Consider the following 16,517-nt stretch of genomic DNA (forward strand, 5'->3'; position numbering starts at 1 on the left):
TAGACATGCAAACTTTGTCAATGCTAAACAAACAAAGCGTAGTTCATATTATTACCTTTTGCTGTTTTACAATTTTCGAAATGTTGCAATTATAATAAGTAAATATGTTTTCAAAATACAATTCGATTGATAAAGAACTTATACAAAAATCTCTTCAGTTACTATACATTTTAGCAAAGGTAAGATGGATAGGTAAATAATCAGAAACAAGACGAAGCAACTCAAAGATGTTAAAGGAGACATTTACCCTGTCGACGATCCCGGCCTCACTCCGTTGTTCATGCATGAGCAGTTTGTTCGTTGCCATGATTAGTACCCTCTTAACCGAGTCATGAACTTAAATATCAGTTAACTACTAGTGCTTAAAGTATAAATCTAAGTAAACATCTAATATAATAAGTTTTGTATAAAACTTTATTCGTAATACCTCGCCGCTGTGGTTTTCAATGCACAAATTTAGTGGATTGATATTCAGCCAAGATTTACCCAAAAGTGGTTTCATGATTAAATCTTAAAATTGCACAAAAGTCAGAGTTCCTGATTCTTTTGGATGGCTTCCTCGGTATTTTTGAATGAACAGCACTTAACACTGGATGTTAAGCAACCAACGATCTACCAATCAATCATGTTCCATGATATGACGTGGATTTCCCTTGGTTTGTAGCCCATATAAATATTCGCGTACTTTTAGTGTGTTTCCTTTTTTAATTACCATGATGGCTATTTCATTTTAGAAATAACAGGTAGGCTCTACATTCCCCCCCCCCCCCCCCCTCCACACACACACACACACACATTTCGGTATACCCTTTTAAGGGATTTGGTATACGTCATCCGAATAATTTGCCCTGTTCATTTCAAAATTAACTCCTGAGCATGATGCGAGTAGAGACTAATTGTATACCACGAGCGATTCGGCAAGTGCATGATTCCTTTATAGAATACATTTTTTTACGTCAAATAATATTTGAAACAGTTGAATATATTTTGCTATCAATTAAAAAAATCAAACTTAAGTGATGACAATCGCATTTATCAATAACCCTTTATAGTTTTTCCGTCCTTAATATTCATTGATTAATTGTCACTAAACGCTAAACAAAAAACAACTAATAATCTATTTCTTCTATAGCACATATCTGTAATTGAAAAAAAACTTAACTCGTCGATATCAAATGATGCCTTTATATGATTGGCTATAACGTATTGAAGGTTAATACAGCGGGATATTGAGCAATACACAAAAAATACTGAAATTGACCAATGTCAAGAAAAATATGCATAAAATTTATACATTTACACGATAAAAAAAACCTAATTCTATTATTGCGTCAAACATTATTTTTACGAATTGATGTAAACAACAACCCCTTTTTTCTAAAAATAAAATAAAAATACTCATCACAGAGATTGATAAATATATGAGTACATTTTATGAATACGTTTCTCTAATTCTGAGCCGATTTATCCTTTCCCTGACCTGTTGATTATTTTAATTTAATGAACGTGTGGTTAGTTTGATATCAGTTCTTCATTGGTGAAAATTGGATTATAACTTACAATTTTCTTGCCTGCCTTATGAAAAAAGCGACCATGTCTGATGACGTCACATAAAAAGAACACATTGCTTTGCAGATCTTTCGAAAAGAAGAATTAAATTGGTCTGCATATCGTTTGAAAATCATTACAGAAACAGATTATACCACAAAATCTCGTTTAATACGATATTTATCCACTCTCGACACTTACATTTTAAATATTTAAAAAGCACGGCAAGCCTTGCGTTTAAAGTAGAAAATGTTACTGTCTCAATTGGATTAATATTGTATCACATTCGATGCAGTGGTATAGTCTATATTTTTCTATTTCTTAATCGATTTATACTTTTCCCTACCTCTCGATATGTTTAATCTAAACAACGCATGGTTCATTTAATCTGAGTTTGCCATTGGTCAAAATTCGATTATGACGTCTAATTTTCTTGGTTTGCTCTAAAATTCCCAGTGTGACGTCATGAAAACAGGCGACCTTGCCCCATGACGTCACATAGAAAGAACATCTGTTTGCAGATAATTCCAAAAGAAGGACTATGATTGTCTGCGTGCATGCATTGTTTACTTGTTTTTTATTGATGTTAATTGACATCCAGAAAGCAACCTGTTTCCGGGATAGTTTTGGAACATACTAATGTTTACAGTAAGTTAATTTGTTCATTTATATAATATCTTATTTACTCAATGTTGGAATATCAGGTTAACGATTTTTTTTTGTAATTTTCTAGATCTTATAGTGTCTAAAGCTACACCACACAAACACAGTTACATCGTTTAATCGCAATGTTGTATTGCTCAAGGGAATAAAAGTTAGATCCATTCTTTATCGAAATTTTTTTAACTACCGTAAACAAATTTTCCACAGAACTGGTCTCCTCTGTATCTGGAAGCTATTGAACGTAGACTATGAAAGTCTGGTATATATTTTTGGGATAAATAAATACGCAGTCACGTCTGGTCATCATACTAACAAAATACATATAATGCCTCGTGTCGGGAGTGTGGCACGATCTCTGAACGTTGAGATACATTGAGACAACCAGAGGTCCGGAAATGCTTTTTTTTAATTAAGCCCTTATAAAAAATTCCACCCTACCCAACATTTTTCATCATGGTGTAGGTGACGTCTAGAATTGCTATCACTTCATTGTAGTGAACACACTTTATAGAACCTACATGATATGAAGTATTTGCGAATGGCCCACGCTAAAAAACAATAAAAAAATAAAACAACCTTTTCAATTTACGTTTATAAACATCTGCATTTGAACAAGATGTTAGTCCGTTGACTCGGTACCCCATTGAAGTGTCGGGCTCTATGTGTCATACATTTCTATATTGTATGTCAAATATATTTGAACGGTGTGCGTTGCTTGCTGTTATTTTCAGTGCATTGGTTTTCAACTGTATCAATTGAGATATGCAAACGGTATCCGATGGACTAGGAATTGGAAGTTGATAATTTTATAAAAAAGTTGTTATCCATTTGTTTGATGTGTTTGAGCTTTTGATATTGCCATTTGATTAGTGACTTTTTGAATTTTCCTCGGAGTTCAGTATTTTTGTAATTTTACTTTTAAAGGTTCATATCATTATACTTGTCCTAGATTTCAGTGTGAAGGCGTCAATCTGTAAATTTCATGTGAAAATATTAAGACCTAGCCAACAAACGAAGGTCAATACATGTTTGATAGAAAAATAATGATCATATACATTTTAGTGGAATTATTGATTTTTTTCATGGTGATATGTCTACACATACAACAACTGTTAAAGAAGTTCTCATCTTGATTTATGTTATGAGGAGAAGATACACATGGATTTTAAACTCATAAGTCGAAGACAAAATGACACCACCATGACAAAACAAGAACGAAAAAAAAGGAAACATTCACAGAACACCAGACAGAAAATATAAAGGTAAGCGGTTGTACAAAGCTTTAAAATTGTATGTTCAGTATTACAAAGCTTTACAATCTGTTTTTATATGAATTTGTGTTTTCCTTTTCATCACTTGTTTAACACTCTGTGTAAATTTTCTTTGTTATAGGCGAACGTATAAATGACCTTGATTATACAAACTACGTCATCTGGACTGGGTGTATTCTATTCATAATTATGATAGTCGTAAGCAGTAGTATGTGCTATATTTTGAATAACAATCTACTACTGAAAATTCCACAAATGTCAATAGTGAAAGAAAAAACAACAGCTGCAGCTGTTTTTAATCGGTCAAAAAGCGTCCAAAGACCATGTGACAACATAAATGAGCAAACAATGTGTTTAGATTATGACATTGAAATTAAGGTAGTCACCAAGGCAGCTTTAGAACAAAATAGCAAAACGGATTGATATATGAAATTGCAACATTTCCTCATAAACACAACAACAGGTGCTTAATTCACAGTGTCAACATACACAATGAAGTTAGAACTTGACAAATCATCTAATAACCAGAAAGATATGATGTTCACGTGTATTACACGGTTTCACTACCTTAACCAGCCACTGCACACACAGTATCAGATAATTGGAGACGCTAAACTAACGACCAATACGACGTATGATATGATATTAGTTCTCATGAGCCTTAATATTTGTTTTTTGCCATTCAGTCTTTTCATAACATATTTTTTGCAAAATGTTTAATTTGTTATCTTACAAATTAAAGTGAATATTAGCTATATATAATATGTCTATAATTAGAAATAGGGAATTTCATATTGAAGCTTTTATAATAAAGGTAACTCACAAAGAATATGATAAGAGTTATTGGATGACATTGAGTATTTGTATATAAGACCATTACCGATTATATAGTTCCGTTTACTTGTTTTCCTATTTGATTTATTATGGGAACTGTGTTTTGTGTATGTCTGTCTTTAATCATAAAATTTTCAATATGCTGTCATAGTTGATACTGCTAATATGAGTGAATTGATTTTATTTTCAGTTTCGAAATATAACTAATTCTATTGAACATTATAAAAGATATATGTGAAAGATATCAAAGGGACTTTCGTAAATATAAATCAACATGCAGACATCTTATACGTTCAGGTATTTCACATCCAATATGTTATGGTTACATTCTTTACAAAGCACAAATGTCGGCATTCACTTCAAAAGCTAATCAAACCTTTAAACAAACTTATTCGGAAAGGATTTAGTTACGATACTGTTGTCAGGTTATCAAGGATTGCTAATTTTGGTATTAATATTGATTCACTCATAGGGTCTTTGAATCGGAAATAAAAACATTTATTCTAAAACCAGTTGTTGGCATGATACGGATTATGTTCTTTTCATATATTTTATGGTGGTATGATACTAAACACCTGACAGGAGGGATTGTACTTGATTTTCATATGATGAAGACAAAATCTTTCAATCAGTTTAATTGAGGTCTGGAGCTGGCATGTCAGTAACTGCTAGTAGTCCTTTGTTAAGTTAATTTATGTATCATTGTCATTTTGCTTAGTTTCTTTTGTTACCTATTCTTACATCGAACTCTGACTTCTTTTAAACTGAGTTTTGATGTGCGCATTGCTATGTGTTTCTTTTTTCTACATTGGCTAGAGGTATAGTGAGGGGGGGGGGGAGATCTCACAAAACATGTTTAACCCCGCTGCATTTTTGCGCCTGTCCAACGTCAGGAGCCTCTGGTCTTTGCTAGTCTTGTAATTTTTTTAATTTTAGTTCATTTATATGTTTTTGAGTTTAGTGTGACGTTCATTTTCACTGATATAGTACACAATTTTATTTTGAGGCCAGCTGAGGACCACCTCCGGATGCGCGATTTTCTTACTGCGTTGAAGACCCATTGGTGGCCTTCGGTTGTTGTCTGTTCTTTGGTGGGGTTGTTGTCTCTTTTACATATTCCCCATTTCCATTCTCGAATTTATTTCAAACTCATATGGAAATAAACTGTCAACGCCATGACAAAAACGAAAAAATACCAACAGTATACGGATAAACATCTAAGCTAAATGTTAAAACCTTATTGCTAGATCAATTTTGCAACGGTTAGATTGAATAACAGAACCGTATTAGGTTGTACAGATATTGCTTAGACGGTAATCGCAACAGTTAATAGACTTGACATTTGATTTGCCATACTGTGGATTCATTTATTTTCGTTACCGTTATTTATATACCATAAGTTTGGAACAATCCTTTACAACGCTTGCTATTTTGAAACATAGGTGTGGACATCCTAAATTCTGGCTGATGTAAAGCTTAAAATGAAGTACATGTACAAGAGATGGAGATACATGTTGACGAATTCCCACATTCCTTCTAAAAAACGGTAAATCGTAGGAACAGAAATATGATGACTACAGAAAATACATCCATTTTATAATCATTTCTTGACCATGACCATGGGTAAGCCTAGGTACTTGATTCCTTTATTGTTAACATCAACAATTGTCTTGAAATAATAATCAGGGAAAATGACAAACCTATTTCAATTGCCAGGACATACAGATGAAGTTAATAATAAAGGAAGTGATACTATAATGTGCCATCTATTTTTGGGGAAACATATGGTCAATAATCGATAGATTTATGTATTTTAAAGAGATCAGGAATCACAAAAGCATATTTTAAAAATCATTGAGTATTGACATTAACTTTATTTGATGCCTTATTTTTTCTTAAATATTTAACATTATTTTATATAAAGTGTTTTCTGTAAAATACTTATTCAGCCGGGGTACATCATGTATAAATAAAGGTAACGCTAGTTCATTCTTCTATAGAAACATCTATACAAATTCTACCTGATGGTAGCACAGAGGAAAACAACACTAGAAATCCGACGATAGAGCGTACTCAAAAAAATGATGTAACTAATAAAAAATTAGTTAAAAATAAACCGCCTGGCTGACATTAGTTTCATAAAATATTATATTTAGTAAATAGTAAAATAACAAAAATACTGAACTTCGAGGAAAATTCAAAACGTTATTCAAATGGCAAATAATAATTACATGTTTAAATCTGTTACAATGTGTTATTGGTGCTATTCTAAAACAAGATGTTTGTTGGCCATTAGTTTTATAAAACAAAATAACAAATTAACTAGCAGTCGTTGTTACAGTTTTGTGCAATTAAATAGTGACACAGTGAATTCAATTTGAAAGTTCTGTTCGAGTAATTTATTATGCACATCTGATTTATCCTTAAGATGACATTTCATGTAGAAATGCCGCAAGGAAAAATACATTAAGGAACAAATTGTAAACGTAAATGAAACGAAATGAGTGATTGCCGATCAATAATGATATAATGTAATTCACCAAAGCAGGTATGACATAGTTTAATCGTCGAATAGGAACGCATAAAAAAACAAATAACATTGCTTTATCATCTATATTATATATTTTTTCACTCTTTTGGTCTTTTGGAAAATGTTGTTTGTGCTCTATTTAGTTATAATCCGTTCATCCTATTTTGACTTTTTAAAATTCAAGAGTCTATCCTAAATTGAGGTATATTAAATGGCCTTCCAAATACTTTTCGATCCCTAACATCACTGAAGAGACAATAATTGTCGAAATCCGGATATGGTGTAAAACATTTAGCACCTCATGTTGTGGTTTACCATCTTTGCCGCAAGTTTATTGTTTTCTACTTGGTATTAAATTAATATAGAGATCCATTTTGTTACACCTTGTGATCAATTTATTTTGCAATCGTCAATGGCAGTCAGCAGGGTTTAAGAACATCAGTTGTTCGACCTGTTAGTCAAATGCGTTTTGTTAAAATATATTTTTTCACTCTTTTGGTCTTTTGGAAAATGTTGTTTATGCTGTACTGAGACCCCTCTACAAAGTTACTCATTATATATACACGCACTTACTTTATGGTGTATATTGTTAACTTCCGTTATTCTTCAGCTTTTAAACCCAAAAGGAAAGTTAATTGGAAGCAATTTGTTACGATTAAAAACTTGTCGAAAATAGAATGTTCTGTCTTTTATCCGTTTTGAACTCGTGAAAAGAGAAATTAGTTTACAATATACAATGATATTCCAATTGTGAATTTTCCATTTCTTTGTATACAACATTAAAGCAGCAGCTTCATACGGAGTATATATCTCTCAGCTGATACAATCCAAGTGTTGTATTCCCATCACGATTTCCTTGAAATAGGATTGCTGCTCACAAGATAGATATCAAACCAAGAATTCCAAGAGGGGAAGCTGAAAAAGTCCCTTCGTAAATTTTTCGTACGCCATCACAAGTCGATTGACCGTTATTGAATATCAGTTTCACAGATCTTCTAACTGTCGTAACTAAAAATCCGTCACCTTATATCCGAAAAATATCTACCGAATTATACTTATCACCGGGTTTGTACTAACTTCAACAACACAGCGGTTGCCACATGTGATGCAGGGCTTACCCTTCCGTATCACCTGAGACCCCCCTTCCCCCGTTGTACGGGATGAAAACACACGCAGCCACGATGATTAAAATTTGGACGTTTACTTCGATGCCTCATGTAGAGAAAATGCCATGCTCTCTGTACTTAGTTTTTCAACCCCAATCAATTGGAATATTTTTTTTTAAAATTTAACACTATAAGGTATGGCGATATTTGCATTCAGCATTTTTTTTTTTCATCTGATTGACTAGATTATTTTTTTTTTATCACATTGGGGATATTGAAAAACCATACCCCATCCGGTAACCAGCAACAAGATAACACAATTAGGATGTGGTATGATTGCAAATAAGACAACTCTCCATTCAAGAGTCTAGCCTATATAAAAATCTAGAAATGAGATACATATATGAACCACACAAACAAAAGACAACCACGGAACAGCAGGTTCAGGCCTGAGGACAGGTGTACAAAACTTATAAAAAAAAAGTTTTTAAAATAATTGTGTTGTAATAACAGCAGTATACATAAGCAAGAAACGTATTAACTAAATCTTTTCTAGTAATTAAGTTGACGTTTCAACACTCGTCTAGGCACAAAATAAAGGCGAAAGATACCAAAGTGATATTTATACTCATGAGTAAAAAACAAAAGACTGAGCAACATGAATTCGATTAAAACCAAACTTTCTAACTGATTAATATTTTAGTCTTGGGAAACAGGATTTGTTCGTAGTAACTGCTACAATTATCTGTTAACTACTACGTCTAATATTAGATAGACAGCGTATGTCTTTTGTCTTTTCTATAGTTTTAAACTACACTTGTCAATCTTGTCCTTTCTAACTTATTATCACAGTGTGTACTTACGTTTGGTGTTATACCTCTGTTAACGGTTATGACTGTGTAGGAATGACCGCGCATACACATGTTCATCCCGCCACATTAATAATCCTGTGATTCATTTGCATTAGTTTGTGTATGTTTGTTTTGCTTTGTTTACATCATGTTCTGTATTTCGTACAAATGATAATTGATTTGCTGAGTTGACTATTTTCTCTTATTCTTTATTGCATGAACTTGTAGTTTTTTTCCATAACACGTAAGTCAATGATGACATTTATCCTTTAAAGAAAACACATTCGTTCGCGTCGTGAAATTACGTTTGAGTATTATACCTATTCTTATTCTCATTTCACTTAAATTCTTACATTACAACTTTTACAATTGAACTTGTTTGGGAAATCAAAGTGTGGGTATAATGGTAAGTGGTATTTTTAAGTACTTTATTTTGTGTTTTGGTAGGGGAAAAATGAACGTTAAAACACAAATTAAAGTTCCGAATCTTGTACTTTTTGTTTTCATGATATTCTTCTAGATCATTCATCATTTACTTCACGGTCACTTCCTGAATAAAAAACAATAATTACATGTTGAAAATCCTCACACTTCCTGGTTGCACACAATATGCGCAGTTGAAGTAATGTGATATGAAAACAGTATTACTGATGATGACGTAGTTTTTGATTTTGCGTTTCATGTATTTGTATGAAGGGTAGGTCGATAGTGAAAAGAATATGTTAGTGGTTTATGAGGTGACAAAAGGACTTCATAAGGAAGTAGAAAGCACCTGTTGGAAAACCGAGCTCTATTAATACTTTTTACTTATAAGAGGGTAACTACACACCGAATACGTCAATACAATACCTATCCATGAGATGTTTTATGAGATTAACCTTCATCCAAAGGATTGGAACAAATTTAGAAAGGACACATAATTCACCTTGTGTTTATATAAATGCACGTTTATAATGTTGATTTAGGTTTTTATCTACAATTTAAAAAAGATGATTAGTTGTTGCCTTGTTAAAATGCTTCTTATGATCATATACGATTATTCTTATAACAATAGATTTAAAAAGATGAGGTATGACTGCCAATGAGACAACTATTAATCCAAGTCACAATTTATTAAAGTAAACCAAATCCATTATAGGTGAAAGTACGGACTTTAACACCAAGTCTTGGCTCACAACTAACAGCAAGCTATGAAGAGCCCGAAAAGTGTTTTAATTGCATAATTTGCAAACCATAGAGGACAATTAAGGCTATTATAAATACGACTCAAATGGATAAAAACCAAGGAAAAAAATGAAAAAAAAAGAAAAAAAAAGAAATACGGATCATTTACCAGCTTCGACAACACTTTTATTTACCAAAAAAAGCTTTTATTTACATTAAACAGTTCTTTGATTATATATTTTATATGTTAAAGTTGAGATACGAATACCACCACTATAAGCCTAATATATATTTTGTGTGCAAATACCATTATGCTAAAATTTATTTAAAAAAAAAGTAAAACGTAAATTATTCGACGCAGTGGTTGAGTACTTTTTACACGAAGTCAATGAACACGTCAATTTTGATATCCAATTTCAATATTTGTCACGTTTCGAACCACTGTAGATTAACACGAAGATCATTATTATAAAACACTTACACAATGAAGCAATACAAATTAATCTGTGGATGTTTCTTAATTTGTGCCTTATGTTATGGATTGAAATGTAGGTATATTTTAATAACTTAAGGAATCAAAATGTTCTTCAGAAATAATTTTTGTCTATAACTAGGGTTTAGAAAAAAATAAAAAAATATATATTAAAGTGTTTTAATACAAAGTTTACAAAACGAAGCGAAAAGTTTAATAAAATCAATAACATAAACGTCAGGTTTTTGTGTATGTTTTAGTATCATGACATATTTTTCGTCTTATTTTTAAAAACTGCATCTTGTTTAGATATTCTAAGTAACTCTCGCTGCAATATATATTCTTTTTGCACTGATTTCGCGTAAAGCAAACACAAATTAATCAATCATATTTTTTAAGTGTCAGTATTGCTATTGTTTTACTTTAAGTTTATTGCATGAGTATTCATTTGGTGAATCGTCACGCTACAAGTAATTTAAAAAATTGACAGTCAATCTCATAAATTTTTATTTTTGTTTTATTTTTCTTTAGGTGAAGTTTGTAAAAGAGATGGTATTTTTTCTTACCACTGTGAGGGTTTGTGCAATGGTTCAGTTACGATATTCTGTGATGAGTGTTGTAAATTAAATGGTACTTGGCGCTGTGTAGTAAGCACCAGATATCATCAATGCGAGACTTCTTCCAGGTATGCAAATTAAATAAAATAAAAAAAATGCACTTAAATATAACTATGAATATATTCACACTTGACTCGAAACTAGTCTTTCGAACAGTACAATGTAAAACATGTAAAATTTGTTTTATGTGACGGCGGTTAAACTAGTTTGTATGCGCCGACCCTCCCGTAACCCAGGACAGGGGTGTAATTACACAACATAATAACAAACAATACAAATCAGTCGGAAAAGGCTTTACTTATCTGATCGATACTTAGCAAAAATATATTTAACAAAAAAAACTTAGACTAGACTCGGAAGGGTACTTGAGAATATCCCATCACAAAAGAGACAGTTAGTACAGATCTGAAAGTACTAGCAGTAACTGTCAGCTACATTTAGTTTGATGCCAATACCAACTTATAAAATAATCATGCATACAAGGCTTAAAGTGACTGTTTATATATAAAAAAAACGTGAATTACTTTGTTCGTACTTTTGTCGGTATGTTTGCATTGTGTAACTAGTGTATCAACCGATTTCATCCTGAAAGTAATCTTAGGGGACGCCACACATATCATATGTTCTACTCGGTTAATGTGTACAAATTTCACGAGTAAAGATAATATTCCTAATGCAAAATCGTTTTCACCTCTCAATCCTTTACTGACCTATCACATGATTCTATTCGTGGTCTGTCATAATCATTATAATCGTGAGTAATATTTACTTGCAATTACACCAGTTCGATTGTTGACAATATCTAGGAGTATCAACACCTGAAGCCGAAAAAAGTAACCTATTGTTGTAATTTCTGTGTCATTTGGTCTCATACTGCATCTTCTTTTTAATCTTTACTTATTTGTATCACATTTTCCTACCTTATCTACAGAACATTGTAATAAATGTTGTTGTATGTAGTTAATTGCTCCTGTATAGTAAAAACCTTTACTTAGTGATATTACAGTTGATTATCGTTTTAAACGTTGGTTGATATAGTATACCGTTTGATTTTGTCATGTTGTTTCTACATCCCACTTTTTGAATTAACCGATAAGTTGGTTATATCTTATATATCATGTTATGTTCGAATTTCATAAAGTGAGATTCCTGATTGATTTTATACATATAATAATAAAGTCCTCTATCGAAGTTGGTTTAGTTATTTCCATTTTCCTTTGCATGTACATGTACACAAAACTAAATTTAAAGGGACAAAAGGTTAAATGAACGTTCATTCAATCTCCTGCACATTTATTTTGTTTTCGTTGTTTATGCTAATTTAATGATTTAGTTTTCGTATTTTCATCGATAATATTCTTATTATTAAATTTGAATTCAAATTTTTAGCTAATGTGGGTTTGAAAGGTTATAACCTTTGTAGTAATTTTTTGACATTTAAGAAAACAGGCATACTTTTTCCCGCGTCGTTTTTTTTTATTTTTCATTTTGATGTTGAATTATTCCAGTGACTGTCTAATACACGTACTGCTATCGTACAAAAAAAAACAACAAAAGGAAACCAAAAATGTATTCGTGCTTGCAAAATGATAATTGATAATATTTTTTCCCTATTTTAGAACCACTACGACACGTGCCTACAACAGGTCGATTTCAGAAAAGAATAAAGCCAGTGGGTGAGTTATATACCATATTCGATCGCATTGTGAAATAAACGATGTATTATAATTTCATATTATTTGATTGTTTTACTGGTTTAGAATATGAAAATAAAATAAAACTTAATGATATTTGGTTCCATTGTAGATGTCCGACTATTTTGATCTGATCTTCACTGATGAGTCTTCTGTAATCGAAACGCGCGTCTAGCGTATCAAATTATAAGCCTGGTACCTTTGATAACTATTAAACAGGCATGTCCATCCTCTGAAAAAACTTCATCATTTTTTGTAAAACAAACTTCATAAGGATAATGCAAAACAACAATTTTTTTTGGGAATAGTCCAATAGACCAAACTAACAACAAAAAGAAACCAGATTAACAATTAAAGACAAGCAGCAAAGAACAACATCTTGTCTGCATGATCCTTAAAGCAAGTATAGGGGCATCTACAGAACATGATGGTGTTAAGCGCATTAACGTTGACACTGCAAATAATTATGACTGTAATATGACATATCATGCAAATGATTTTCGTCTAATGTAAACATCTTTTTATAAGTTGTTTTTAATTTTGGCAAACCAGGGCTATATTTTCGATTTGAAATTAAATTTGTGTTGTTATTATGTGTACCTTTTAACATTTAAATCTACTCTGTATATATTGACATCTTTTAAATATGTTTTAACCTTAAATACTGTTGTTGACGCCAACATTGCAATTTATTTTAGAACATTATCAACTGGAGCAGCAATTGCACTAGGAGCAGGAGCAGTTGTTATTGTTATATTTGTAATACTGTATGTATTGAAAAGACGTTTGCGTCTGACTTTACCTAATAATAACACAAGAACTAACAACGGCGTTGGTCACAATTTACAACAACCGACTGGAAATCCAATTGTGTTCATTAGCGGTAAGCTAAATCAATTAGTAATAGTTGTTTTGATTTACTTGTTTACATCAAAGAATATATATGATACACTTTTCATTCTTTTGATTTGCTCTGTCATGATTTCGATTTATTACTCAGAGTTATGATATCATGACCTAAGTGTTTGAAGAAATTATACAGAAGTTATGAAAACTGTTATGCACTATCCGTTTCACTGATAACTACGAATATGTGCAAACTGACAATAATTTGCTATTGGCAATACGACAGATCCCGACAATGGAACATGATCTGCTTTCCACACATGAGCTCCTTACTTCATGGTCACTTGTATTGGATAATCGGAATCTCATTTGTTCTCAGATTTCCAAAAACTTTGACATCAATACAACAAAAATTGCTTTTACAAGCAATAGACATACAGGTCTATGTAGTATTAAATGCTTAATTTCAATTATTAAAGCGTGGTTATCATATATGTAAAATTGAGAATGGAAATGGGGAATGTGTCAAAGAGGTTGCAACCTGACCAAAGAGCAGAAAACAGCACAACGCCATTGATGGGTCCTCAACACAGCGAGAAAAATCCTGCATCCGGAAGCGGGCTTCACCTTGCATCTATGTAACCGATATATGTTTGAGTTAAGTGTAAATTTTTCAGCAATGGTGTTGATAACACAAACTGTCATCTAATGAAACTCGCTGCAAACACCGATAAAATAATTGGATAGTTAATAATTTTTGACATCAGTTATATGGACACAACAAACTGATACTATATATATAAAGTGATACGTTACATTTGTCTCGCTAACAATTGACCTAAGTTGTTTACTTAAATTAGCTTTTAGCCAATTCTCATAAAGAATCGATATCATTTCTTTAATCAAATACTATAAAGCCTTTATCAGATGATTCTTAGACTGTAAATGTTCAGGTTTAGTGTATTCAATCCGGCAATATCAATACACGATTGCGATTTGACTGTCAATATACATCTCGGTTACACATGTCACATATCAAATGTTTCTGTTAAATCCCAAAAAGCTGCATTTGAATACAAAAATGCAAATTTATTGTAGGATCGGATGGGAAGAGTGTCGTTATAGCTTCTACAAATCTGTCTTATGCTCAACAATCTTCGCATAACTTGCCACCTTCCTACTCATGTGCAAATGTCCAACAGCCGATGCATACTGTATCGCAGTAAAGGACTACATACATTAACATTCTGGTAAGTTTTTTAAACTATTACAATTGGTGAAAAATTATTTGTAGTTTTAAATGTTAATACAGTGGTTCTTTATATTTTCGAGGGCACACATTTTAGCAGATTGAGAAAACTATGTATTTTCGTTGATACATTATTTCATGGCATTGTCTAAATTTCCATACAAGTCTATGTAATGTGTGTGTTACGTTCAATATTGAAATTCGTGGTTCATCTCAGCTTATGATACCCACAACAATTAGTTTGTAAGGTTGATGTTTTCAAAATTTCCAAATAAAACTCGTTACCAAAAGTAACTCGTCAATTGAATAAGACTTATAATTGAACAGACTTGTCTTGCAATTTACTCCAAAATTTCAGAAGATCTTGAATTGCAATGAACAAACAACACCGGAAAAGGCTTTTAGTCAAATCAACATTCAAAATGAAAAAGGCCACATACTGAATTATCATTAAACATGTAAATGCTAAAGTAGATCAATTGTTTTATTTAAATGCATATGATTCAATTTACTGTCACAGTAGTCACTAAAAGCAGTAGAAATTACAGCACATAATCAAAGAAAAAAGCAATCAAACCAACAGAAAAAGTTTCTTTAAAAAACTGGTACATACAGTATTACTGATAGTAGCTAATATGTAGTCCCTTATACATTTAAAACTGAATCATATGATTTGTTTTCCTTTCAGGATACTATTTACACATATTGATGAGTTCCTGCAAACTAGTGATTGCTCGCTTGACAAGAATTTGAATATTATTATCAAAAGAAGTACTGACATACTCGTATTATTGTGCAATTATAAAGTAAAATGTAACGACAGAGGTTTAATCAGTAGTACTCATTTTAAACCAACAACCTTGTTATCTATTCCTATTAATTAAACCTTTTCATCAGGTAAACACACATGCTTTATCATTGTACTGATTTTTTTAACAATCCCATATTGTTTATTTTGTTTTGTTTTGTTTTTGTTTTCTTTCCATTTCTTAGTGTTTTTCATGTGTTACATTGTATGTGGTCGTTGCAAGTCATACCACGAATCTCTATTTTTTATAAGTGCAACATTCCTTACTAAATTGTCTTTATTAACTGCACATAACATACGTATTTATTAATTAACATGAATAATGCATATCCATACTGCTGTTGTTCGTTGAAGTTTTAAAAGAAGTATGAGGTCGACAAAATTTTCAAATACTAGCATGTTTGTGTTGACGCGATAAACACAAATACAGATATGTATGACAAGCATTTTTTTCATGCTTTGAAATTTTAATAAATGAACAAATAAACAAATAAAGGTGTCTTTTTATTTATTATACCAGTAATGAAATCAATCATGATTAACAAAGATAGAAAATGCTAAGCGGGGCAACGACAATTCATAAGCTAAAACAAAAATTAAAAAGACCACAATAAACATGATATCAGACGACGTAAAGACAGGAAATACTAACTAAATGTTCCAGAAGAGTTACCTGATCAGTTCATGGTATTCGGTGTTGTCTTTTTTGAAGAAGAAAAACCCAAGAAATGGGGTTATAATTATTCTTCATAGCCCTTTACAGGTAGTCCAAAAAATTTGATCAAATTGTTAAGCTTTCCAACTGATAGACATCTGCTTTACCATTTTGAACCTTTAATGCAAGAACCTTCCATTTATTTATCA

At 31.8% G+C, this 16,517-nt stretch overlaps 2 protein-coding genes across 3 annotated transcripts in view; one reads left to right on the forward strand and one right to left on the reverse strand.

Annotated features, from left to right (window-relative positions):
- The window catches only part of LOC127714692 (uncharacterized), a 101,863-nt gene that overhangs the window by 55,259 nt on the left and 30,087 nt on the right, over positions 1–16,517 (reverse strand). The gene's annotated exons all lie outside the window — the stretch shown is intronic.
- LOC127714697 (uncharacterized) lies at positions 10,363–16,148 on the forward strand. The gene is made up of 6 exons (XM_052220765.1): positions 10,363–10,515; positions 10,971–11,124; positions 12,676–12,732; positions 13,449–13,633; positions 14,695–14,846; positions 15,534–16,148. The coding sequence occupies exons 1-5, from the start codon at positions 10,452–10,454 to the stop codon at positions 14,820–14,822; spliced, it is 588 nt and encodes a 195-aa protein (XP_052076725.1). The 5' UTR covers positions 10,363–10,451; the 3' UTR covers positions 14,823–14,846; positions 15,534–16,148.

The sequence above is a fragment of the Mytilus californianus genome, unplaced genomic scaffold (assembly GCF_021869535.1).
Source record: "Mytilus californianus isolate M0D057914Y unplaced genomic scaffold, xbMytCali1.0.p SCAF_9, whole genome shotgun sequence".
Taxonomy (NCBI): Eukaryota; Metazoa; Mollusca; class Bivalvia; order Mytilida; family Mytilidae; genus Mytilus; species Mytilus californianus.

What these genes read in the sequence shown, in the direction of transcription:
- LOC127714697 (XM_052220765.1), top strand. Translation starts at nt 10,452, where the DNA reads ATGAAGCAATACAAATTAATCTGTGGATGTTTCTTAATTTGTGCCTTA. An exon ending in CTTATGTTATGGATTGAAAT is followed by an intron (nt 10,516 to 10,970) that starts GTAGGTATATTT and finishes ATTTTTCTTTAG; the next exon opens with GTGAAGTTTGTAAAAGAGAT. An exon ending in CAATGCGAGACTTCTTCCAG is followed by an intron (nt 11,125 to 12,675) that starts GTATGCAAATTA and finishes TCCCTATTTTAG; the next exon opens with AACCACTACGACACGTGCCT.